The sequence below is a fragment of the Schistocerca cancellata genome, chromosome 4 (genome assembly GCF_023864275.1).
Source record: "Schistocerca cancellata isolate TAMUIC-IGC-003103 chromosome 4, iqSchCanc2.1, whole genome shotgun sequence".
Classification (NCBI taxonomy): Eukaryota; Metazoa; Arthropoda; class Insecta; order Orthoptera; family Acrididae; genus Schistocerca; species Schistocerca cancellata.
The window spans coordinates 78612038-78639441 of record NC_064629.1 but is presented as its reverse complement, the minus strand read 5'-3'; the positions used below and the strand labels follow the sequence as shown (position 1 = coordinate 78639441).

Below are 27404 nucleotides of genomic sequence, written 5' to 3'. Positions count from 1 at the left end.
TCTGAGGGTATTTCGCCTGTCTCATACATCTTGCTCACCATTTGGTAGAGTTTTGTCAGGACTGGTTCTCCCAAGGCCGTCAGTAGTTCTAATGGAATGTTGTCTACTCCCGGGACCTTTTAATCTACAGTTCATAACCAATAGATTGTGGTCAGAGTCCACATCTGCCCCTGGAAATGTCTTACAATTTAAAACCTGGTTCCTAAATCTCTGTCTTACCATTATATAATCTATCTGAAACCTGTCAGTATCTACAGGCTTCTTCCATGTATACAACCTTCTTGTATGATTCTTGAACCAAGTGTTAGCTATGATTAAGTTGTGCTCTGTGCAAAATTCTACCAGGTGGCTTCCTCTTTCATTTCTTACCCCCAATCCATATTCACCTACTACGTTTCCTTCTCTCCCTTTTCCTACTGACGAATTCCAGTCACCCATGACTATTAAATTTTCGTCTCCCTTCACTATCTGAATAATTTCTTTGATTTCATCATACATTTCTTCAATTTCTTCGTCATCTGCAGAGCTAGTCGGCATATAAACTTGTACTACTGTAGTAGGCGTGGGCTTCGTATCTATCTTGGCCACAATAATGCGTTCACTATGCTATTTGTAGTATCTTACCCGCACTCCTATTTTTTTATTCATTATTAAACCTACTCCTGCATTACCCCCATTTGATTTTGTATTTATAACCCTGTATTCACCCGACCAGAAGTCTTGTTCCTCCTGCCACCGAACTTCACTAATTCCCACTATATCTAACTTTAACCTATCCATTTCCCTTTTTAAATTTTCTTACCTACCTGCCCGATTAAGGAATGTGACATTCCATGCTCCGATCCGTAGAACGCCAGTTTTCTTTCTCCTGATGATGACAACATTATACATAAGCAATACTAAAATCTGACATAGAAATATTGATACAGTTACAAAATAGGTCAAAAATAGGTGTTACAAAGTTTTACTAACTAAACCCAACTGCCTCATACAGCTTTGTGTTTAGAGGAAATATAGTGAAAACCTTACATTTGAAGATATGTTAGTTGAGTTGGAAGAAGCATTAAATAATGTCAAGTAGGTTATAATAGGTCTAGTATCCCTCCACTCAGGTGATGTGGAGCCAGTGATATTATTTACGTGCCATACAGTTGAATATTCGCATGGTAACGGCCCACTACAGGAAATAAATACCCATCTCAGCCAGTTCTTATATCATTAGTGAAGCCTTCTTTATACCCATTCATGAATACAAGTATCACTTTGCTATTCTAGATGTAGACTTTGATTTGAAACTCCTTTTGATTGTGTATGTCATTTGACGATCGTGGATATGTTACCTGGTACTGATTCAAACTCTCATTACTTAACTGTCATAATGTCTGCTGACTTCTGTGTTTTCGGCTATTGATCAAGTGTCTTTCAGAGTATCTACATACTATATGGTTTTAGGCCTGCCCAGTTTATGTCAGGCTATGACACAAAGTTGAGTTATCAGAAGTTCTGTGAAAAAAGGCAAAACTGAATTAAAATATCAACTTGTATTTTACTACAACAGTAATGCTTTATACCCCAATGCATGAAAACTAATTAGCATTGATACTTCCAGTAGCCAGAGCCTAAAATGTATACATTGAACTTAGTTTAGTTTATTTTACATACTTCTATTTGAAACTAAGCAACAAATAGTTTTTGTTTGTGTTCAGTGCATTTTAATTTCTGTACTTGTTTTTGTATGTAATAGAGCTATATGTATTTGAGTTAGTGATGTATCTGAATGTTGCATCATTCAGTTTGAAACAATAATAATTTACTAACACCTATTATTGCTCTAGATCCCAAGTCTTTCCCACAAGTTGAGGGATATACTCTCAGCAAGTGCAACATGAAGATTGTGTGTTGTACTTAAAAACAAAAAAAAACATAAACACTACCTACAGTGCTATATCACTAATGTCATTCTATTGTAGAACCATGGAGAATTTTTATGCTTAGGTGTTGTGACACTTTTTGAGAACAGAACTGTACTCTGTAGGATCAGCATGGATTCAGTAAACAGTGGTCTTCTGAACATTGTCCAACTTGGTTTGTTCACGACGTCTGGAGGACAGAATTGAACAGTGCCCAGGTTTATATGCTTTGACTTAAAGCATTTGATGCAGTTCCACACAGTCTTCAAGTGAACAAAATGTGAGCTTACTAAATATCATACCAGCATTGGCATTGGATTGAGGACTTTCCAGTAGACATAACTCGGCACATTATTTTTACTGGCATGAAATTATCAGGTACAGAAGTAACTTTGAGAGCAGTCAAAGATAGTAATGTATGGTCATTAATATTAACCATATATTTAATGTAAATTATCTCTTGGATAAAGTAAAAAGCTCCATGAGGCTGTTTGTTGGTGATACTGTTGAATGTAGAGAAGACACAATGCTAAACCACTCTCTCTACAGGGATTGGCATTTAACCGTCAACATAAATAAATGTAATGCATTGTGCGTAAATAGGTGGAAAGGCCCCTTATAGTCAGAGGACACGATTGGGCATCCATTAATGGAAACCAAATGGCCTTGAAATGTCTTGGTGTATGCACATGGAATGACCTACAGTGGAATGGTAACATGCAAACAGTTGTGGGAGATGATACTTTAGGCTAAGAATCATGAAAAGAAACCTAATGAAGTGTACTTCACTCACAAAATAGGTAGTTTAATAGACACTCGTTTGCATAGAATGATTTCTTTTCTCTATATTTAGAAACATTTGTTTATTAGGAATGCATCTTTCCACAGTTCAGTTATTTGAATGATTTGTTCACCATATTTGAATGATTTCGTGAACCATTTGGGGGCCATTTAGTTGTCACAAAGTAAGGTGCTTGTCACAAAGTAAGGTACTATCATTTTGAGTGGACTGTCTTGCTAGCTGTGAAAGACAGTTTTCTAATAATGTACTTAGAAAAAAAATTGCACAATTTTGTTACGTTTGTAGAACAATTTGAAATGAATCTTGCCACCACCACCACCACCACCACCACCACCATCACCTTTTCCTCCCTTTATGTTTAGTACTTCACTGTCCCACAGAGCAATATTTATTGAGGTATCACGACTTACACATTGCGATGATCCATTCAATAAGGTGTAGTAGCATTATTTGTTGGTGAGATGTGACGGATGTGAATTTTTAGGTACTTTAGGTGAGATCATAAATACCTAGGAAAAAAAGTCCCTAGAGCTGAGACAGGATGGTGAATTATATTTTTAACAGTTCGGAATTATTTAAGTTGTAAAGGAATGTCATAAGTAAAAATGGAGGTGTAAGGGGGTGAGGAACAAAATTTGAAACAAAAAATTGCACACATGTTACTATTATTTTAGTTTTTGTGGCTATGTAGAGAGGGAATGTAGTCACAGGGCACAGGATAGGATAGGAAAGAAAGAGAGAATGCATCAAACCAATCTGAAGACATGCTGTAAGAAAAAGGTGTCATTCCAGTAGTTCTCATGCAAATATTGAAGTTCTTTTTTACACCTGTAAAATGTCTTGATATATTAAAAGTGTGCACCAGAGGAGGCATTCCAGTCTCAACACTTGTCACAGGTTTTTTTGTTGTTGAATGGCTGAAACCTTTATCTATCTTAGTATTTTATGTTGAACAGCTGTTGTGACATTGTGGAATAAATGTTTTTCATCTGAGTGCTATTTTTCAGATAATGATACCCATTTTCTAATATGTGTCACTGTTTATAAAACTTTCTTAGAAGTAAGTAAACAAGATTGTTAACATCTTTCAGAAAGCACCAATGTCAAAACATCCAGAAAGCAATGGGTCCTGGTTTCCAAAGAGCAGTGCACAGTCCCAACCAGGCAGCAATAGATCATTCCAGACATACTTCCCGTCGACAACAAACTCTCCACCAGTGGTGAGTTAGGCTAAAGTTTATTGTGGGGAAATTATAATTATAATTAACTAAGCATTCATTCTTTCAGCAAAGTGAACTAATGCAAGTGATATGCAATTAATTTCTGAGCAATTTTTTAAGATCAACACGAATATGGTAACTAAGTTTCTGCTGACAATTTACGGTTGGTGTTTGTCCATTCTCGAATATCAGTGGATTGTTTAATATGTTGCTATAAAGTTCGAACTCCAATGGTGCAAGGGTTCTGATTCTGTGAAAGCTTTTGAATACTGTTATTTTGTCAGTGTTCATTAAGACTACTGTTACGTCTGATTTAGTGGAGCTCCAATTTTTGCTAGCAAAACAATTTGATTTACTTTCACTTAACTTTTGCAGTAAATATAAGATTGCAGCTTATCCTATCTGACTCAGCAGAGAGTTGTAAATGTCTTAGCTATCCCTCTTGTATCTCATTTTGCTTCACCATTTTATTCCATTGCAGAATTGATGTCATGTGCCAAGCCTGGAAGATAGATTTCTCAGATAATTGTCCTACATTAAAAAGTAAGTTGTAAATAATGATCAATTGAAAACTAGGCAAGTTTGTGCTCTCAGGAAAGCTTTTCAGTAAGGTGACAGATGGTCACTGTCATGATGCTCTCTGCTATTGAAGCTGTTTTCTGCTGCTAAAACATTGGTTAGGCATTTTCTTTGCCACACCATTGTACATCCAGACCTGGACCTCTTCTTGGAGAACCACTGCCTCAGGGTAGTCACACAGTACAGATGTTTGGACCTTCTCTTCAACAATAAACTGACTAGTTACACCACATGTGTGTGTGAAAGCTTAGTAGTCTCTGCTCTCTTAACCATACTTCTTGAGGCACAGATTCTACCACCCTCCTATGCTTTTATGGTACACTGTCGTTGCAACTAGACTACGGACGCTGGGTATGTGGTTTGATAACACCACTGGTTTTTCAACTGTTAGCCCTCTGCAGCTAAGGAGTTGGGTGGTGGGAAGATGCACACTAGCAAGAGACTATATCATGTAACACTGCAGCCAGTAGCATCATTCTGCTGTTTCTCCCTCTTTCATACATAACTGAACTTGCTATGAACATGCAGTTGTTACTTTCACTTTTATGCATGCTTGGTGACTGCTGTATTTGTCCTTGTAGTATTTGTTGTATTTGATGGAAAAGAAAAATACCAAGTTTTACACTAAAAAGTTGTAGCGTTCCTAGTGTATAATTTCTTCAAATTGCCAGATGGGAGCAGCTGATGCTTATGATGTGTAGGACTGATGTGAAAGTCATGCAGTGGATGTTCAGTAAAGAGAACATATCTTTTCAACCCAGTGGATGCTTATCCACTGATCATCACAGAAGTAATGCAATCATGAGAAAGGCATAGGCAACCTAGATGAGTTTGCTAAATATGTTTTCCATTACTCAATATTCCACATGTATTATATAACCAAATACATGACTACAGAATACAGCTTCACATATGAATTATGTTCAATATTACAAATATTAATGGACATGGGCTTCAGGTATCTTAAAATAGTAGATTGGAAGAAATTATGTAGGGAAAGGAGTGATATGGTGGTTGTGTAGAATAATACAAGAGATCTAAGATGTGAAACACTCTGCATTTGTTACATTGTCAAAATATGTGTAAACCTGAACCATATGTCATCAATGTGATAGAATATGAGGGACATGCTTGGTGATGTGAAAAATTTTTGTGGATAAGGGATGTCACCTTATTGTCACTCATGCAGGATCAGCAGACATGGCCTTTATTCTTCAAAGTAAACTTACTATTCTTTAGGAACAAATGTTGAAAATAAACGTTGTAAAATGTCATACAGTCCTTTCAAAAACAGATTTGTGAAACAAATATTGCCATACGTCATGCAAATTAGGTTTAACAAAAACGCGCGCGCACACACACACACACACACACACACACACACACACACACACACACACACACACAGAGAGAGAGAGAGAGAGAGAGAGAGAGAGAGAGAGAGAGAGAGATGATTACTAAACTAATTATTGCATTGTCTTCGTTACTGTAAGTTGATGGTTGCATTGCAAATTTATAGTTGGTAAAGAACTGCCTTTGAGTGGGGCTTAAATAATTTTGAGTTATTTGTGTAAAGGCAAACAATAACTCTACTAGTTTTCATCTGAGTGATGGTTAAAACTACCTTCTTTTAACATAAAGTACAAGCTGTGATGTATCACCTCTTCATGAGCTACATAAATACAGTTAGTCATGCTAAGCTGCTTCTTTCAGTGCCCCACCAGTCCCTCCAGCTTACGTCAATTCGGTCGCCAGACTCACTATAAAAGTTTCACCCCCTGAGACAAGTAATTTATTTTAAATTAGAATTGCAGACCCCTCTGATAGCTGTAAAGACCTACCTTCCATTCATAAAGCTAATTGAATGTGCTGACAGACTGACAACTGTAAACAAACTAAAATTGTCACACACAAAGAATAAAGCAGACACTGGGAAAGAAATGATGACACAGTGACTAAAAGCACTTAAAGGTGAAAAGACTAATTGTTAAAAGGACATGGTGATATAAACGAAAAGTGAAACAGTTTTATTCATCAGGGTGTGTATGACCCGGGACAATCGGGAGATCCGGGAAAAAACATAGGAATTTTTTCATGTGGGAGAAAACCAGGAAAAACCCCGGAATTTTTTAGAATGCCAGGAACTTTTCATTGTTTTAGTTTTCAGTTAAATTTTTACAATTTTGACTGGTAAGAACAGATACTCTAACAAAGGATATTACTATATCCCGCTACTTCGGAATAATACTGCAGCAATAAAACGTGAAAGTGAGAAAGAAACGAAAATAAAACTTAAATTGCAAATAAATTGCGCCTTATGCAACAACAATACTCAGTGCTCATACAGGTGTCTGCCAACTCCAAAATGTGTCAAAGGCTTTAGGAAGACTATGCCAATGCTTCATAACAACAAATTGCATCTGATGAGCGTGACGTCACAACTGTCTACATTAGATTCGTTAGAGCAGTTAGTAGCGGTCTCATGCACATGTGCAGTTGAGTCATGTATGACTAGTACATTCTGCCACTTCTGGCTACAGAAATGTGGCTGTCGGCGGTGTAAGCAGTAGCAGCTAGCAGACAGATGCTACCCGGAAAATTTTACTGGTGTGCCCAAGCTGCCAGATTCATGCATGCGCAACAGGCCGGGATCAAGGGGGGCGGGGGAATCAGGATATCTGACTCGGGCGGCAATTTTTTTGGGGGGGGGGTGCCTAATTCTTGTTCTTGAGGCAAAAAAACCTTGTTTCAAAAAGCACCTGCCATCCAGCGCATGTTGGTCTTTCAATTATTTATACGATTTTAAACATAGCCCTGTTGGTTTTTGAACACATTCTAAGTTGATTTCTGAATTAATCATAAGTTGATTTTTGTATGCGTGCGTAGTGTATGTCATGTCTCTGCCAGGGGAATCCTCGTAGCATCTAGAAATAAACTTTCCTACAGACAAAAGGGGATGGGGCTATAGCTGAGTGGAATAAAGCCGAATGGATAAATGCTGATGATTGTTTGTCTATGTAGTTGACCAGGTTTGCAAATAATCAGCATTGTTATAATTACTAGTGAAATCCATAGATTTAGACTACCAGAGTGGAAATAAACGACTAATAGGAATAACAGGTAAGAAAGATTATGTATTATCTTCTCGGTGCATCCAAGAAAATGAAATTTTGACAGAAAAAGTTTGGTCAGATCGCTACACTAGTAAGGGCCAGTTGTACAGTCCCTGGCTAGCATCCGCAGAAGTTTCTATTCTGGGAGCAGCGCGAAAACGCGGTGTACGAACATGTAATACCGCCTAACCGGAGAATAATCGTGGCATAACTAAACCAATGATTCTGGCAGGGTTAGTGAACTTAACCAGAGAATAAGTTTTGACAATGACAGGAATAGTTACAGAATTAGTGATGACAAGATTGTTTGTTAGAACAAGGAAGGAGAAGCAACGGGAACGTCGCACAAATTATGGAAGAATATGGCGATTCCAAATTTATATAAAAATTTTGTACTACTATTATTCGAACTCATGCTTGAGAAACTGGAGCATATGAATGAAATGTGAAACTGTTCCCTAACATAAAGCTTTTTGCTTGTAGTAGGCCTAATAGGCATCTGATATTGGTACTTCGTGAATTATATTATGTCATGTTATAAAAAATGACCATTTGTGCCAAGACAATCTCATTTATTTGTGTGTTACAATTGCTGCGAGATAAGATGCCACTATCTAGTATTGCCCCAGTTTGGAAATATCGTAGATGTGTGGCTGATGTGCAGAGCAGTTACAGTGGAAAGATGGGTAGTCTCCACGTGACCTGTGTTTACATTTAGTGATTTTGCTGTTTCCTCTTCATTTACTGCTCTCACATCAAATGAAAAGAAAATGGATTCACATAATTACAGAAGGCTAAAATATGTTATTAGTTTCAGATTTTATTTTATTTCCATCTTTTGGACAGTCAAGCATTAATTGCCTTGCAGAACAATGAAGTTATTTTTGTAGATTTGCTAAAAGAATTTGGCTTTTATTAATTCTTCTCGCTTAAGCAGTCAATTTATTCGAAACAAAGTGTTTAATTCCACAGTATTGGCTAGTTTAAACTGTGCGTTTGTAGCATTGTGCGTCTTCCACCTCACAACCTGAGTCTGACATCCTATTTATGGATGTGATCCAGTCCTTGTTGGCGACGGATGGTGACTCGGCAGCACGATTGGCTCCAACTCATTCACCTCCCATTTGGATCCCCGTTCTGTGCTTATTGCTTATTCGATGGAACTGTAATGGGTACTACCATAAGTTAATGGAGTTGCAGTCCCTTATTTCCTTTACTCAGCAACTTGTACTTTTCTCCAGGAATCTCATTTTACTGATGTCCACTCGCAAATCCTTCACGGATTCTGTGAATTCAGCCAGACCGCGTCAGCACTTTGAGGGCTTCCAGTGGCGTTTGCGCGTTGGACCGTACAGATGTCAGTATGTGGATTCCCCCTTCGTACCACATTGGAAGCAGTTGCCGTCTAGGTCCACTTGTATTCTGTAGTTGTGATTTTCCATCTCTAAATCTCTATCTCCCTCATAACAGCCCACCTACACCCACTGACCTAAATGCCCTCTTTCAGCAACTTCCCCCCCCCCCCCCCCACCCTCCCCCACCCCAGGGACTTGCCACTCTTTGGTGGGTTCATGCTTGGCTACCGTGGGGCCCCAGGCTTCACAGCTACTTTTCCCTTCTGTTCTGCGCGTCTATCCTCTTGCTATTCTTTTTCCCCTCCCTTGGGAAACATGTCTTGGGTGTTACTGGGAATGTTTATCACTGACATAAGAACAGTCTCACCACTATTTTTTGTTCCCTTTTCCTTTCATTGTTTACCTTCTCCTCTCCTTCCTCCGCTTCAGCGTTTGAGGTTCCTCTTTTTCTTCTTCCTCCCTGGCCGGCCCGCACGTCTGATGCGTAACACGTGACTGGGTAATGCCTAATTCCCAGCCCCGGGTCAACAGGTAGGGTTCGTACATCCCCCTTAGTACAGGCCAGTCCCAGGGAGAGGTGATTGCATGAGCTGCTACCTTCCCAAATTGCTGATTGGTCCCTCTGTCAGGTGTTCGGGAGGTGTGAACAGTCACCTAAGGCGGGTGCACCCCCTTGTGAAGGGGGTCCCCAGTTGGAAGGAGTGCGCCATCAGAGATGCTGGCAATCGTGGGGTTTTTTCTCACAGTGAGCCTATCACCTTCGCTATCAGTGTCTACAAAACATAAACAGAATGATGCTAACGATTCAAAGACCCTTCCAGCTGCCCCACGGTTCCTCGTGGTTTCACTTGCTGAAGATGTTCAATCTTTCACAATGATAAATCTGTTTATTGTTCAGAAAGGTGCTGATGCAATTGCTGGCCCTGTCAAATCCTGCTCTCGTTTATGGAATCGCACAACAACTGATTGCCGCTTCACTTCTCCGTGGCTATCCTGTTTGTGTCGAGGCCCATAGAACTCTGAATTCTTCCCACGGTGTTATTTACACTAGGCTGCTCGATGGTCTGACCGAGGCCAAAATCCAAATGTACCTCTCTGATCAGGGTGTCATTGCCATCCGTCAGGTGATGAAAAAGGTAGATTCCTCCTTATTGCCCAAACACACTCTTTCACTCACTTTTGATAGACTGGTGCTTCCATCTAACGTCAAAGCAGGCTATGAAGTTATCACGGTCTTTTTTTAAATTTTTATTTGCATGTCAAGTTCTGTGAAGCTCACATACCATTTACCTGTGCACAGTGTTTTGCTGTGGAGCATAAAGGCAAATTTCATGCCGATTTTCCACTCGGCTGTGTTTATTGTTTACGTATCCGCCTGCTTAGCTGGATGGTAACGTGCTCGCCTCCCGTGCCAGCGGGCCCGGGTTCGATTCCCGGCCAGGTTGGAGATTTTCTAGGCTCAGGACTGGGTGTTGTGTAGTCCTCATCATCATTTCATCTTCATCACCGGTGCGCAAGTCGCCCAGTGTGGCATCAAATGAAACAAGACTTGCACTTGGCGGCTGAACTTTCCCAAATAGGGGCCTCCCGTCCAATGATGCCATACGCTCATTTCCATTGTTACATTATTTGCAGTTGATTTAAATGTTTTACAGATTCATCTCCAGTCACTTCTGTGTAGTTACCAAAATAAAATGTATCTTGAAGCTGTGTAGTATTTCAACAACTGTGCTGAAGTGCCTTCAGATGAGGCCCTAAAAGACTTATAGCAAATAAAGTAAACAACCAAAACACCTGAGTAGAAAATTAGTACAAAAATAGCTTTTGTGCACTATAGCAAACTAAATCACAGCTGAAGCCCCAATATTGTGTTGCAGAACTGACAAGATGGCAAGTGTTCTGTGGTCACCTCTGTATCAGACAGAGATGTTGCATTTTGCATCACCAATTGGAGCACGTTAGATATAGATATGTTGAAAGCTGGCAAAATCAGAACGACAATGTACAATAATTTGTGAAAAGTATCTTTCAGAAATGAAAACAATTTAAATATATTGTGAATGTGTAGTTTCTTATTTCGAAATGTCAAAACAGTGGAACACATAAATAAAGTCTTCAGTGTACCAGTTAATATTTTCATAATATTAAGTAAGAATTGCAAGAAGACCCCAACCGTAATACTGTTATAACAGTATAAAATATGTATTATCAGACTGCCAGTCTATTTTCAAAAATAAAAAAGTAAGTAAAGACGTACACACACAAAAATTATCTACTCTTAATAATATAAAGTGCATGTGTTTTATACAGGTGTGGGAGAACAGAACTGAGTATCAGGCCCCATCACAGAATTTCTACAATTCATATGGAGCACCATATAACATAAAAACAAGTCAGCAACCTCACCACTCAGAAGTATCTGGTCCCCCATCTTGGGACTGGGATGCAGCACAGATTAACCACCAACAGTTCCAACAGCCAGTGGCATACCACCACCAGCAGCAACAGCACCATCAACAGCAACAACATCATCATCAGCAACAACACCAACAGCAGCAGCAGCAGCAGCAGCAGCAGCAACACCACCACCACCACCAACACCATCCTGAACATCATCAGCAACACCATCAACAGTCTCACAGTTTTCAGCATCAGCAACAACAGTATCATCAGTATGCAGGATATTCACAGTGAGTATTATTAATGAATGTGGGTGCTACTGTCAGGGTCTACACCTCAAAACACAGTTTCTCATTTGTGTTGATTTGGAGAAAATGATTGTTTGAGAGTGTATTGTGTTACTTACACAGATAGTAGAATGTTTTCTGGAAGAAGAAAATCTTAGAATGTGTTTTCAATATGCTAATATTTTCCATTATGAATTTACAAAATAGTAAATGAGTTAATATGATAACACTTTTTATGCGTATGTAACTCTTTGTACTGTCTTGTCATTTTGCATTTTGATGTATGATATATTGTTTTCCAGAGATGCCAATCAGGATCCTTGGAACTGGGGCTGGGATGACTCCTCTAATTATACAGAACCACAGAACAATAATAGGGGCAATAGCAGCAGTCCTGGCAACAATAACAGTAATCCAGATCATACTTGGAATTGGTCTGTTGAAGGAGCATCAATGTATCAGAGTAGTTTGACACAAGTTGACAGTAATGCCTCAAATCCATCTGCTTTATCACTAACAAGTTCATTCAGTGATACGTCCCAGTCATTGGCTCAAGTGAATAACAGAAGTGAAAATCTGAAGAACAATGCAAGTACTTACCATGCAGAGCAAACACCTAGCACTGCTAGTGTCACAAGTGGTGATAATAGTACTGGCACGAATTTCTCTAGTGTTAATCCTTCATTAAGTGATACAGATGTAAAAAATACATTTGTAGACACAAATGTTAACAACACAGATCATAATGTGACACGTGTTACAGAAAAATCAGATTATGCAAGAACTGATCAAATTACTAGTGTACATCAAGGTGTGTTAGGTACAGATAAAGTGACAGATATTTGGCGGAGTGAATTACCGGATAGTATGTCATCTGTAGACAACCATTACAAAGAAACTGTTTCTGGCCAATCTAGCTGGACTACAAATGTGGGAGGAAAAGACCAACCGAGTGATGTCATTACTAATGATATTAGAAATGGTGAATGTAATGATTCGGTTGCAGTAAGGAGTACACAAATGCAAGACCATAAAGAAGCTATGCCACAGGCAAATGATTTAGAAAATGTTGCAGCAATGGCAGATAGTGTGAAACGTACAGTGTGTGCAAATGATGTGCAGCAGTGTGATGGTAGCAGCTCTGCAAATGTACAAGTAGCAGATGAGTGTGTTCACAACCAGAGAGTAGAAGGTCTTATACAGCCCAGAGATTCCAGTGTTCCTGCTGATATTACAGACACAGGAGAAAGCTCTAAGGATAATTCAAACAGTATTGCAGAAGCAAAGGAACATGTTGCTTCTTTATTGGCTCAAGATGAAACCAAGATTGTGTCTGTGCTAGAGCCAGAAAGAAGTAAGACTTTTTCAGATACTAATTCAGTAGATAATAAGCAAGAGGACATTGTTCAGATTGATTCAGATTTGGCTACTGTTAACTTGGAGGCAAATGAAAATAGGATTGAGACAGAATGTCATGCACCTGCAAGTATTGGTACAAATGTTTTAGATATATCTGATGTGAACTGCACTCAAGGCAATGGGGATGTTGAGAATGTGGAAATAGTACCTCCTGAAACAGACTTCCAATCACGGACAGTATATGGAAATGTTGAAGGGACAGTTACAACTGTCTCACAAAATGTAGGTTCGAAGACTAATCCCTATTCTGCAAATAAAGCACTGAACCGCAAACATCATAATGCATATCAGTCAAAACCAACAGTTGATGCTGCCACAAACAGAGGCTATACATTACCTGCAGGTTCTTCAGAAGCAAATGGTAAGACTGATCCAAAAAGTCTTGCTGTCAGGACTAGAAGAACTGTAGATGACACAGAGGACACTGTCAATCTTGAGACAGTGCCTGATAACAAAGAACGTCCAGATTTTGTGGAAATGCAACAGTCTGTTCTAGAACGGAAATCGGTGTCTCCCATGCCAAGACTTCACACTGTACCGGTTGGACAGGTGTGTATCCAGTTTTGATGCTTTGGTGCTAGTAATTGATCTTTTTCCTCATCAGTTGCAGTTTCTATGTCTTACTCTCACAGGATTGTACATACATTCCCATTCTTATCCTCCTTTCTCTCTCTCTCTCTCTCTCTCTCTCTCTCTCTCTCTCTCTCTCTCTCTCTGTGTGTGTGTGTGTGTGTGTGTGTGTGTGTGTGTGTGTGTGTGTGTGTGTGTCTCTCTCTCTCTCTCTCTCTCTCTCTCTCTGTGTGTGTGTGTGTGTGTGTGTGTGTGTGTGTGTGTGTGTGTGTGTGTGGTGTTTGCATTTGCCTTTTCCGTGCATGCTTATATGCTTATGAGAATACAGAAATAATTGAACATGGGGTAATTACTGATTGATAACTGGCCAGCTGTTCTCTAAATCACTATTCAAATGTGGTTGACATTTGAAGACTGAAATCCAAATGAAGTAAATATATCATAATCCTTTATTGAGGGAGAGATGTGCCCGTGGTAAAAATGGAATAAAATTTTGTGAAATCAATGCAGCAGTACAATTTACTAAAAACAAATGAAAATTTGTGGTGGACTGGGACCCAAACCCGTGTTTCGTGCGTGCTTTCTGGGAGTGGTCACCTTAACTGCTTTGGCTGTCCGAGCACATTTCATGGACAGATCCAAACTTCCATATGTCCCCATGTCTGCTTGCCATAGTGCTCACACAGTTATGTGATTCCCACAAGGGGAGAGATTTATTTAGTTTTCTTGTCGGACTGCCTTGGTTTTGGCATGAATTACGTTAGTGCAGTGTCTGTAAAATTTGATGCAGTGTTCCTTCATGCATGCATGCATATTTTATTTAATGTAACCGGATGCCCGTCCTATTACCACAGTTATTGGTTGCTTAATGGAGAAAAGTTGTGTGTGTGCCATTTGTCTGTGAATTCCTGCCACTTGTCTGTGAATTCCGTAAACTGTGGTCTGTGTTGGATTGTATTTTAACTCCTTGTTTATTGTATTTTCTGAGTATTTGCCTAAAGAAGTGTGGGAAACCTCATAAAAACCACACTGAAGCTGTCCGTTTTACAAGCCATGATTGGTGAAATTCCATGCAGATCCAATGTGGGTCTGGCTCAATTTACTGTGTTACAAGCTAGCACACTGCAGAATCCATTGATGGTTTTGTTCTGTACACTGACTTAATGCACCTGCTCGTTAGTGTGGTAACGAACAGGTGCATTAAGTCAGTATACAGAACAAAACCGTCAATTTAGTTAATGGGTGATGATTCTGGCACCAAAATGGAAGAAGACACGGGGAGAACCAATATAATGAATTCCATTTCCTGAAACAGTTTTACTGCAGAATATTTGTATGGGGTTCCTCCAATCAATTATCACCGCAATTCCAAAATTGCAGATGTGAAGTAAAGTGAATACATATTAGAAACTCGGTTAAAATCACTTAGCAGAAGAAAAGCAACTGGACCTAATGATATCCCTATACAATTTTGTACCTGATTATGTGAAATAATTTGCTCCCCTTTAAGCAGCTGTGTATCTTAAAATGCTGGAGCATCAAAGGGTCTTCAGCCGCTGGGAAAAGGCGCACACTGAAACCTTTTCGAGATGTGTTGTCAGAGACATGTATTCATTATAGGACTATGTTGCTGATGTCAGTCTATGGAAAACTGTGGAACACGTGTTTTGCTTGTGAGTTATGACCTTTTCTGAGAATGAAAATCTCCTATGTAGGAATTATCAGGGATTCTGCAAACAAAAATATTGTTAAACTCTGCTGTGTCTGTTTATCCATCGGTCCAGTGGGCCGTAGATAATGGTGCCCAAGTTGATGCTGTGTTCCTTTGTTTACAGAAGGCATTCAGTACAGTTTTTCACTGTTGCTTACTGAACAAAATTCAAGTTTATTGAATTTCAAACTAGTTTTGTGCCAGGATTCAGGATTTTGTAGCAAATAGGATTCAGCACATCAATTTCAACAAAGTTAAAGTGTGAGAAATCAATTTCAACAGAGTTAAAGTGTAAGATAAAAAAGTAGATAAGTTACAATGCTAGGAAAATGTACCAAAATTTAGGAAGATCCATTGAGGATCGACACTTGTTTGTTGCAAGGATTGGCGGTTGACCCTCAGTGCAAATAAATGTAAAGTTTTGCACATAAATAGGCAGAAAGACAAATTACAGCTATATTTCACTATTGACATAAATCCCAAGAAATACTGACAGCTGTAAAAAAAATTCAGGAGTATTGATCTGTGTGAAATTAGTTATAAGAAAATCAGGTGCTAGGCTGAGAATCTTAAGGAAATTTAATTCACTATCATAATAAGTAGCTTTCCAAACACTTGGTCAACTGATTCTGTAGTCTTGGTCATTAGTCTCAGATCAATTTGTCTGTGGATTAAGCGAGGAGACAGAGAGGGATGATGTGGGTCGCAGGTTAGTTTAATAGTCGCAAAAATGTTGTGAAGATGCTCGTCAGCTCCAGAGAGGTGTGCATCACAGAGAGGTCTTTTTTAAACTTCCTATAGTAGATGTTCCAAAAAGAGTCAGGCGACTTATTCCTTCCTCCCATATACATATCGTGTAATGAACAAGAGAGAAAAAATTGAAGATATTTAAGTTCGTATAAATGCTTGATGTCAGTTGTTCTTCCCGTGCACCATTTGTGTACGGAACAGGAAAGGGGCTACTAGAAGTACCCTCAGCCGCACACTGTGACGTACATCTACATACGTACTATACAAGCTACTGTGGAGGGTACACTGTACCACTGCTAGTCATTGCCTTTCCTGTTCCACTTTGAACATGGGAAAAATGCCTATATGCTTCTGTATGAGCCGTAATGTCTCTTAGCTCTGTGTTCCTTGTGTGAAATGTATTTTGGCAGCAGCAGAATTGTTTTGCAGTCAACTTCAAATGATGTTATCTAAATTTTCTCAGTAGTGTTTTGTGAAAAGAACATTTTCTTTCCTCTGGTGATTCCCATTTGAGATCACAAAGCATCGCTGTAATACTCTCGTGTTGATCGAACCTAACCTACTGGTAACAAATTCACCAGCACACCCATGAATAATTTCGATGTCTTCCTTTAATTTGAGCTAGTGAGGATCCCGAACACTCGAGCGGCACTTAAAAATAGGTTGCAGTAATGTTCTATACACAGTTTCCTTTACTGACGAGCTAGACTTCTGTACTGTCCATACACGCTCATTCCATTTTGTATCACTTTGCAGTGTTACACTGAGATATTTAATTGATGTGGCCGTGATGAGCAGCACCACTAATGCTGTATTTAAAAATCACAGGATTATTTTTCCTACTCATCTGCATTAATGTACCTTTTCTACATTTAGGTCGAGCTGCCATTCGTGACGCCAACTAGAAATTGTGTCCGAGTCTATCTTGTATCCCCATACAGTCACTCGACCACGACACTTTCCTGTATACTGCAGCATCGTCAGCAAACAGCTGCAGATTGCTGCTCAACCTATCTGTCAGATCATTTATGTATATGGAGAACAGAGCAGTCCTATCACACTTCCCTGGAGCACTGTTGATTATTCTCATGTCTGTGATGAACACTCTCTGTCAAGGACAATATACTGAGTTCTAGTATGTGAAAAGCCTTTAAGCCACAATTATATCTGGGACCCAGTTCTGTATACTCAGACCTTCATAAGTAGTCAGTTGTGAGGCACCATGTGAAAATGCTTTCTAGAATTCTAGGAATATGGAATCTACTTGTTGCTCTACATTGCTTGTAGAGTATAGCTGTAGAGCTAGAAGCTGTGCTGATAAGAAACAAGTCATTCAGTGATCAGAAAGGGGTCTGGTTGGAAAGTTTTGATGAGATTGAAAAAATTTTGCTCCTTTATGGTTTTTGGGAGACTAACTACGAATTTCAAATTTGCCTCCTTCATTTTTCCCCAGATATAATTTTAAAAAATGAGAAAGACAAAAAAAATCAATTTTTTACTGATGTTTTGCTTACAATTTGGGAAGACAATTTTCGAGTAACGTTATTCGTCACTAACTAAGCAGGACTAAATTCTTTAACATTTTATCCTGATAATTTAATCTTAGAACAATCATGCATTGAAATAATGATATGGAAAATACTGCTGTCTAAGTCTTAGTCTTCTAGGTGAAAAATGTCAGGAACAGTTCTCAAAAAATGTCAGAAACAATGTCTCAATGAGAATTTGATTACTACATATGTAAAGAGAATTCAGCAAGTCTTGGTACCAGAAGAAATCTTCTTCAGAGTTAGAAGGATGTCTTTAAACCATTCAGAGGGCAACTGAAATTGTAACTGACATAGTTCCATGACTTCACTAATGCACTATACCAATCACTAGACTATTTTCTGAAAGGACACCAGGAGCTTGTTCCTTATACTCTCTGCACTTTGGTTGATACTTTTGCCTTAGAAAAATTGTGGGCACATTGTCAAAGAAAGAAATGTCAACCACTATTGCACACTAGATTAATGAGTGATGTAAGACCAAACTCATTTCTTTCGCCATTGCAGATAGGTTTCTCATTACTTATTAGGAGGAGGAGGACGAGAAAAAGACTCCCAGAAGATACTTCTCATGTTGAAATTTCGTACAACTTCCAGTGAAGCTTTATGCTTTGAGTATCAGCCATCAAGAATCTATCCTTTAAAGTTCATGGGCAACATTTCTTTGAATTTATTTATGACAATACGTATTTTAATACTCAGTTACTTGATGGGTACAACACATTTCATGTGATGGGTATCACCCCAAGTTGTGTATTGGTTCCAAATCAGAATATTCGTCGATTAAAAGAAATACCATCAGCACAATGTGTGGAAACTTGTCAAGCTTTTCAGCTACAACATTTTGATCACAATGATGACATCAGATTACCTGCAATTAAGATAAAAGATCATCGTAATATTTATTAGTGTTCAGTACTTCTTATTCCTTTTTCTTGTGGGTTTATAGTAAAATCAAAGGTGTAACAGGCTCTGAGGTTAAAAGGGTTTTTGGAGAAAGCTTCTCAAGATATCTTTTATGAAATAACATTTTTAGGTTGCCAGCCATTTATAAACACTTCTCCTATTCACTATAAAACCATCTTCACAGCTTTGTTATAGGCAGTGGAAGAGACTGAAGAATTACATTAGAAAATGTGCAGTAATATATGATCAGCTGTTGTATATGAAAATTCACAAGTAAATACTGAAATTCCAAATTTCGTAAGACTCTGTAGATACCATCTTTTAAACCTTTCGTAGAATAAATAGGTTTTAAAATGAAAGGAGGTGACCTGAAAGAAATGTTTGCCAACAGTTATGCCTTTTGCAGGCGAGGAGAGGACTAGATTTTCTAGGCTGCCTCAAGAATAAAAAACATGAACAACTTTGATTTAAATATTAATCTTCTGTTACATCAACCATCTTTTATATGTAACAAATAATGTTATTTGCATCTAACTTCCATACAACTTCCACCATTTCATTACCTTTCAGAAAATTTCATTTATTTATTTTTGTAATAGTGCATTGGAACTCAAACCAGTAAAATAAGTGGTTCGGTAAGACAAAGTATCTTTCATTGCATAAATAATGTAAGTGATGATAAAAATTAGAATTTTCAGATCTAAGTGACAGATCACTGACTACTGTTATTTCCATGAGCACTTGCTGCAGAATGATCAATTGGCCAAAAGTACATTAAGATCCAAATTGTAGAGAATTTAATCTCTCATAGTTTTGTATAGAATGATTGTGCTTGACAGATGCATCATTCTAAAGTTGGGAGCAAAAACTCAGAAAAACTAAAATTTTTGAAATTTTTAAAATATTTATTTTGAACATCTGAATTGACAAAGTTTGAAATTGTAATCGGCACCCTAAAAAACACAAATTAAAAAATTTTGACACCATCTCCAAAACTTTCCAGGCAAAAATCACAATTTATCTGGACTAATAATTAAGGAGAGTGAAAAGAAATATAGAATGATATGCTAAATATCACTCATTATTTCTTTGCATTTATCAGCATTGAGGTGTTAGGAGGAACTTGAGGAAACGGGGGACCTGTGTGCAAAGATGCTGTACTGAACAGCTATGTTCTTGTAACTGCACAAGGAAAGATCCTGTAGGTAGTGGCAGCATCTGTCATGTGACATTACTTGTGAAATAAGCACACCCCCTTTTTTCCCCTGAGAGATTTACTGAATTATTTGAAAATTTCTGACTAACCATGTTTAGTTGTACACAAATTATCAAAATTAATTTTAATCATTAGAGCTCTTAACTGTCCAGTAACGTAATACATGCCTTAAATTAACTAGTTGGAATCAGGGTACACAAAGAGAAATTATCCATTTTGGTGGACATAATTATCTTACAACTAAGTTATCATTTTAGATACACATTGTATTGATGAAGATACTGGGGTCAAATTGAACCTGATAGCAAAGAGATAACAGTATAAATGTAACAAAATATTTTAATCACATTCTAATAAGAAATGTTATCATTGTTAGCTGTGACAAATTCCTGGTAGTTGAAGAAGCTATTCCAGTTGACACCTATATTCATTGCTGTTCAAGAGCAGTTTCTGTAAGGTTCGTGTAGATTGACAAGCCAAGTAGGCATTGGCCTAAAGAATTCCATATGTGTTCAGTTGATTTAATGCTGAGAACCTCACTGATCATTCAGTTATTCTGATGCTTTCCTCAGCATATTGACCTCTTTGACATGCTCGTCATGGCAGGACATAATTGTGTTGGAGGATAATTTGTTTTGCATCCTTGTGTGAATTGTGACATAGCGAACCATGATTTTATTTGCATAAATGTCGTCATTGTCCCACATTAGAGGATATGAACTCCAGGTCCTAAGAGAGATGTCATGCTATAAAAGCATAACTACACCTTCATACCAATGCTTTTGGTTGATGAGGGCTGGGTAGCTAGTAATTCTTATTGTACACTGATCTAAAGAAAGCCACTGTGACAGTACTGTTCGGAGACATTCTGGCAACAACAAAAGTTTCGAATTAAATCTAATTCTGAAAGGAAACTATCATTGGAATCTAGGTATCAGCCCACAGTATGTTCATTTTACCAAAACATAGTCTTATGCTCTTGTTCTCCATGTCACATGCTGTCTGTTCTCCGATGCACCACCTGTCGTTACATACCACATATGTTCTTGTTCTATAGTAATCACTTCCTTGTGTTTAGTTACTGCGATATGAAATATATTATGATGGTTGTCTTTGTCTTGGTATCAGCTTGCTTGTTGCACTATCACGGGACTCTTTGTTTCCGCTTAAAACTTACATGCTGCTTTGAACTTTTGGTAAGTGATCTTTTTGCAAGCAGTGCATTGTTTCTTGTCTACACTTTATGTAACATAGCATGTTTAACTCATTCTTGTAAAGTGTTTCAAGTAACATCTGCAATTTTAGATGTTACCTCTTGCTGCTCCTTTCAGACAGGAGCTAGTCATTCCAAAGTACCATAGATGATCTCCCTATCCTAAGTGTGTCTTGATGCCACCTCACTTCTGCTGGCTGTGATGCATGGTATCTTCCCGTGGCTGGATCTTGTTTTGCCAAATAAGATTATAGTTCACCTTCCGATACCTTTTCAGGTAATTGTTTAGTATCTCTTTTAAGGCTCTCGTATGTGCAGATGGTACATTACACCACAGCTGTTCAAGAGACACTTGGTGTCACACTGATTATTTTAAACTCTGGCCAATCCACTGGATTTTGGTAATGTTGACTAGTGTAAGTTTTGACTATAACCCAAATATGCTCATTTGACGGGTTGTTAGCACACACTTGAAAATGGCTACACAGCCTAAACTGTACGACAGTGAAGAATATAAAAAAGGATATTTCAGTCTAAGTAACGACAGACTTCTTTAGGTGCAATACATAATGATGTTCAGAAGTGTTTAATGTAGTAGCTGTTCTGTTTTTAGATAAAATACACGCTTATCTCTCACTTGAGTGTTAGTTATACTTAAAAGTACCACCAGTCCCTTTTCTGCAGTTTCATGTCTGAACATTTGTTATTAGCAATGCTAAGATAAATATTTCTGACAGGATGCTGCAGCACGCTCCCCCTCGACTTGGGGTCACGGACAACAACCACACGGGACTTACTACAGTCCTGAGAATCAAGAGGTGGCTCCAGTCTCTGGATCGAGAGCACCTGGGCCAGATCGTGATCAGTACTTGGAAACTGGACAGTTATCAGAAGAAACTCCTACACCTCCACCTGGTCTGCACAGAATGATCCCAGGAGAGGGTGGTGCTCCACCTCCCGGTCTCCGCCGCATGGTGCCGGGGGAGTGCAGTAGCCCAGACACTTCAGTGCAAAGTACCTCGGCCACTGAGGCTAGAGTTGTCACTGGTGTTGCTCGTGATGACAACTTACAGTTGCCCGTACAGTGTGAGTAAAACCTTAATTTACATGAGGGAATATAACCCATTAGATGTAATGATGGAGAAGTATTGTTAGCTGTATTTCAGTAATTGTGTTTCCCAATACAAGAAATCACTAACATAACATAAAAAAACTGAAAATTTATATTTTAGTAATATTTCATGGATACTTCTTTGTGTTCATGATATTTCTGTGCTCCTAAACCTACTAAATCTTAGGCCGGCCGAAGTGGCCGTGCGGTTAAAGGCGCTGCAGTCTGGAACCGCAAGGCCGCTACGGTCGCAGGTTCGAATCCTGCCTCGGGCATGGATGTTTGTGATGTCCTTAGGTTAGTTAGGTTTAACTAGTTCTAAGTTCTAGGGGACTAATGACCTCAGCAGTTGAGTCCCATAGTGCTCAGAGCCATTTGAACCTACTAAATCTTAGTGTAAAATTGATTTTTTTTTTTTAAAAGCTGAGTTATAGAAAGGAAACTTATTTATCTGATCACCGCATTGTTTCAGAAATAACCAAAATCTGACTCAGTTCTTCTTCTTCTTCTTCTTTTTTAATATTAGTTGTCAGCCAGCCATATCTATCTGGAGAAAAATTTGTGTCTTTCATCCAGCAAATTTTCATTTAACAAAGCAGTATTTACTTTGCAAGTGCCACAATCCCCTCCACAATCTGTTTTAACCAGCTAGGCACACCGTGACAATTTCAGTTCTTTCACATTTGCTCTTTCCTTCTACTGCAGTATTCTTTCATCTTTTCACTGTTTGTTATCCAAACCAGTTCACACCAGTTCTCTTATAGCTTCTGCCATGTAATCCTTGTAAATTTAAGACTTTTCTTGTGCAAATATTGGTCTCTGCTGCTTAACAAACTGTATATTCAGGAAGGGTGCTGATAACCATGCTGTTGAAAGCCCTAAAACAACAACAACCACCACCATCTGTCTTGACAGGTTATAGGTAAAACTACTTGCCACACAGTGTTCATTTTTGTTTGCTAAGTGGAGTATGAAAGTCTTGTTGTAGTATTGCTGGTGCTCAGGCAAAAAGAAAGTTCGAAAAAATGAAAGCCTTTCTCATTGTCAAAATACTCTTTAATGAGGTATCATGTCCTCACTTTTATCATGAAATGTCAAACAAAAATGGCGTTCTTGATAAAATACCCAAAAGTGAAATATACGGTGATAGCAGAATAATTGTAAAAAGTTATTGGGGTTCATCAGACTGTGTGATACAAAAGTAGTCTTCTATGTTCACTACATTTTGGTAACACAACCTCTGTCCTGTTTTCTTCCTTAACCAACCCAATGCCTTGTTTTTCTTTTTAATGAAAATAAAATGGACACCATAGGGGAAAAGTATAAAAACTTGCAATCACAGCACACTGTCGTTGTTTATTACATGCCTCTCTCTGTTCAAAAGCATCTTTTCAATCATAACTACAGTTCATGAAATTGACTGTGTTTTATGTGCCAATCTTTTTACCAAGGAGAAAACTATTCCTCAGTTGAAACTAGTAGTAGTAGTAGTAGTAGCAGCAGCAGCAGCAGCAGCAGCAGCAGCTTTATTCATCCGTAGATCTCTTTTTATTAGGATATAGGACATGTCAAAGTATTTACAACTTTAGACAAATTTAAATATAAGCTAATTCGTGTACACATACATTTATGACTTCTAGTGAGAGACGATCATTAGATTTACTCCTGGTATACAATACGTTTTTTACAAATAACTTATCAAATAATGTAATTCCACACTGTTCACTCATATCTCACTATCAGTTTTTACACACACTGTACACACATTGTTTCATAACACTTCACTCATGTTTCATAACACTTCACTCACTACACACACACACACACACACACACACACACACACACACACACACACTGGTGATCTCTGGGCAATTTTCTGTACTGCAGCTTCCCATTTGTTGAGCTCAGAAAGAGGAAGAGGTGTTAATATTGTGCTATGCATAGCTTAGGGGTATGTTCTTGTAGAAAAGGAAAAAAAGAAGGAAAAAAAAACAGTGCAAAGGTGTTATGTGGAATGTAGGATGTTTTATAATCATCATCATTTATTTGTATATTATATGTTTTAAGAAATCCCTACTCTGCTTTATCAGAGTAATCCTTCAATGTACAAAAATTTATTGCATAACAGGTACTTTTTAGCTGCCTTTTTAAATAAGTGTATTTTTGCAATTTCCTTAATCTCTTTTGCTAATTTATTATACAGTTTTATTCCTTGATAGAAAATGCTGTTTTGAGTTTTGTGTTTATTTTTCCTTGGTAAATGTAAGTTGAGTCCATCTCTTGTTTCTGTTATTTTTTATGTGTACAACTGACTGGTAAATGTATTCACACGGAGCAGTTAAAGTCCCCAGTTTCTTGAACAAATCTTTACAATGAGCTCAACTACTGTGTTTGGTTATTATTCTTATGGCTCTTTTCTGGAGTTTGAAAGTTGTGTTCATATTTTGTGCATTTGTTCCCCAAAAAAGAATGCCATAGCTAAGAATTGAGTGTACACATGAATAGTGTGTAACCAAAAGACACAGCATGTTACACACTTATGATAGGATTGTAAAGGCATAGCATGCTGATGACATTCTGTTGGCAAGTACCTTTGTGTGATCACACCACTTCAACTGAGACTCAATATTCCCTCCTAGAAATTTTGCATTTCTTACACAGTCTATAGAGGTGCCATCTACATTTAATTTAACATCGTCATATTCCCACTTCAAACTGAAATTCATGGCATTATTTTTCTTTATGTTCAATGTCACGCTGTTGCTTATTAACCAATCATAAACTTGCTTGAGAGTTTCATTTGCTTGCTCTGCAAGGAGTTCTCTTGTTTTGTCAGTGACTATAATATTGCTGTCATCAGTAAAGAGAATTTTTTCACCATGAGTAACACCTACGAAAGTCATTGATGTATATCAGGAATGGTATTGGTCCTAATATGCTACCTTGCGGAACCCCTATATTAATATATTTTGGTTCTAATAAGTGTTTTACTAAATGCTTAGATCTATATTTGGTGTATGTGTTATCTCTACTCTTTGTACCCTGTCTGCTAGGTATGATCAAAACCAGTCATTAGCTACACCTCTTATTCCTAATGTTTCTAGTTTATTAAATAGAATCTTGTGTGACTGTTTCAAAGCCCTTAGAAAGATCCAAAAATATGTCTGTGACACACTCATCTTTGTCAAGAGCATCAAATACAACTTTTGCGAATTCTGCTATGGCTGACTCCGTATTTTTGCCACTTTGGAAACCAAACTGTGATTTGCTTAAAAGATTGTATTTATTCAGATAATGCATTAATCTTTCTTTCATAATTGCTTCTATTATTTTTGAGAATGGTGACAGCAGGGAAATGGGCCGGTAACTTTCTGTGTCTTCTGTATTATCTTTCTTAAGGAAAGGTACAACTCTTGCCTGTTTTAACTGCTCTGGAAATGTCCCTGATGTGAAGGATTCATTTATTATATTTGTATAATTTCTACGCATTGCTTTAGTACACACATTGGTACTTCATCTACACCTACTGACTTTTTATTTTTTAGTTTTTGAACAGTTTTATTAACTTCATTCTCTGTGATTGGAGGTAATATCATTGTATTTAGTGCAACATTATTTACAGGTGTTATATTTGTTTTGGGAAACTTTTGCTGTAACTTCTCTGCAATACTTGAAAAATGTTCATTTACATAGTTTGCTAAGTGTTGTGGACCATTTATTACCTTATCCCCCTCCTTCAGCAGTACATTATTCTGCATTCGTTTGCCTCTCCCTGTTTCCTTTTTTGTAACATCCCAGACTGCTTTGCTTTTATTCTCTGCATTATATATTATTTCGTCATTAAATGACTTTTTTGCAGCAATCAGCACCTTCCTATAGATCTTTTTGTACCTATGATAGAAATTTAAGAATTCTGAAATATTACGACTCTTTTTCATGGAACTGAGGTATTTAAGTGTTTGGGGGGATTACTTAATACCTGCTGTTAACGATCTGTTCTTGTGAGATGTTGATACAGACATACCTACTTCTGGAAATGCCTTTTCAAAGTTCAATTTAAATAATGTGGAGAATTTAGGGAATTTCATATTCACATTCATTTCCTTATACACTTCATCCTGGTTTTCTTTTGCTAGTTCTTTTGAATTATCTTTTATTTTGCTTTCTGATAGATGTTGTTTGTAGGCTTGTAGTTTAGGGAATGATTCAATGCCCATATTTACTGTTGTTATTTGACAGAGATGGTTTTTTTAAATTATTTATTTACATGTCAAATTCCATAGGACCAAATTGAGAGCAAATCTCCAAGGTCAGCACATGAAATTATGACATAAAAGTAATAACAGATAAAAATAAAATGTTTATGAACCCAAAAAAATGTCAGTCCATAAATTTAAGTAAACACAATCAACAATACAACAAGAATCAGCTTAATTTTTCAAGGAACTCCTCGACAGAATAGGAGTAGTGACCCATGAGGGAACTCTTCAGTTTTGATTTGAAAGCACATGGAATACTGCCAAGATTTTTTAATTCAAGTGATAGCTTCTTCAAAATAAATGCAGCAGTATACTGCACACCTTTCTGCACAAAAGTTAAGGAAGTCCGATCCAAATGTAGGTTTGATTGCTGCCAAGTATTGACAGTGAAAGCTGCTTATTCTTGGGAATAAGTTAATATGGTTAACAAGAAATGACAGATCCTAAATGTGGGCTTTCTACGACAGTTTACTATCTATCTGAACACCTAGAAATTTGAACTGTTCAGTTTCACTAATCATATGCCCATTCTGTGAAATTAAAATGCCAGGTTTTGTTGAATTGTGTGTTAGAAACTGTAAAAACTGAGTCTTACTGTGATTTAGCGTTAGTTTATTTTCTACAAGTCGTGAACTTAGGTCATGAACTGCGCTAATTGAAACCGAGCCAATGTTGCACAACATTCTTTAATACCAAGCTAGTGTCATCAGCAAACAGAAATATTTTAGAGTTACCCATAATACTAGAGGGCATATCATTTATATAAATAAGGAACAGGGGTGACACCAACACTAATCCTTGGGGTACCCCCCCCCCCCCCCCTCCCATTTGACCGTACCACAGTCAGACCCCACATCACAGCCATTCTCAACACTGTGAGTAATGGCCTTTTGCTGTCTGTTGTTAAAGTAAAAGGTGAACCAATTGTAAGCTACTCCCCATATTCCATTCCATAATGGTCCAACTTGTGGACCAATATTTTGTGATAAACACAATCAAACGCTTTAGTTGAATCAAAAAATATGCCTAGCGTT

The 27404-nt window shown here is 37.9% G+C and overlaps 1 protein-coding gene across 3 annotated transcripts in view; it reads left to right on the top strand.

The window, feature by feature from the left end:
• The window catches only part of LOC126185099 (uncharacterized), a 232359-nt gene that overhangs the window by 23816 nt on the left and 181139 nt on the right, over positions 1-27404 (top strand). For all 3 annotated transcript variants that reach the window (XM_049927911.1, XM_049927910.1, XM_049927912.1), the window contains exons 2-5: positions 3804-3932; positions 11290-11669; positions 11969-13634; positions 21736-22084. In XM_049927911.1, coding sequence (XP_049783868.1) covers positions 3813-3932; positions 11290-11669; positions 11969-13634; positions 21736-22084 — 2515 coding nt within the window. In that variant the 5' untranslated portion in view covers positions 3804-3812. The remainder of the gene's footprint in view (positions 1-3803; positions 3933-11289; positions 11670-11968; positions 13635-21735; positions 22085-27404) is intronic.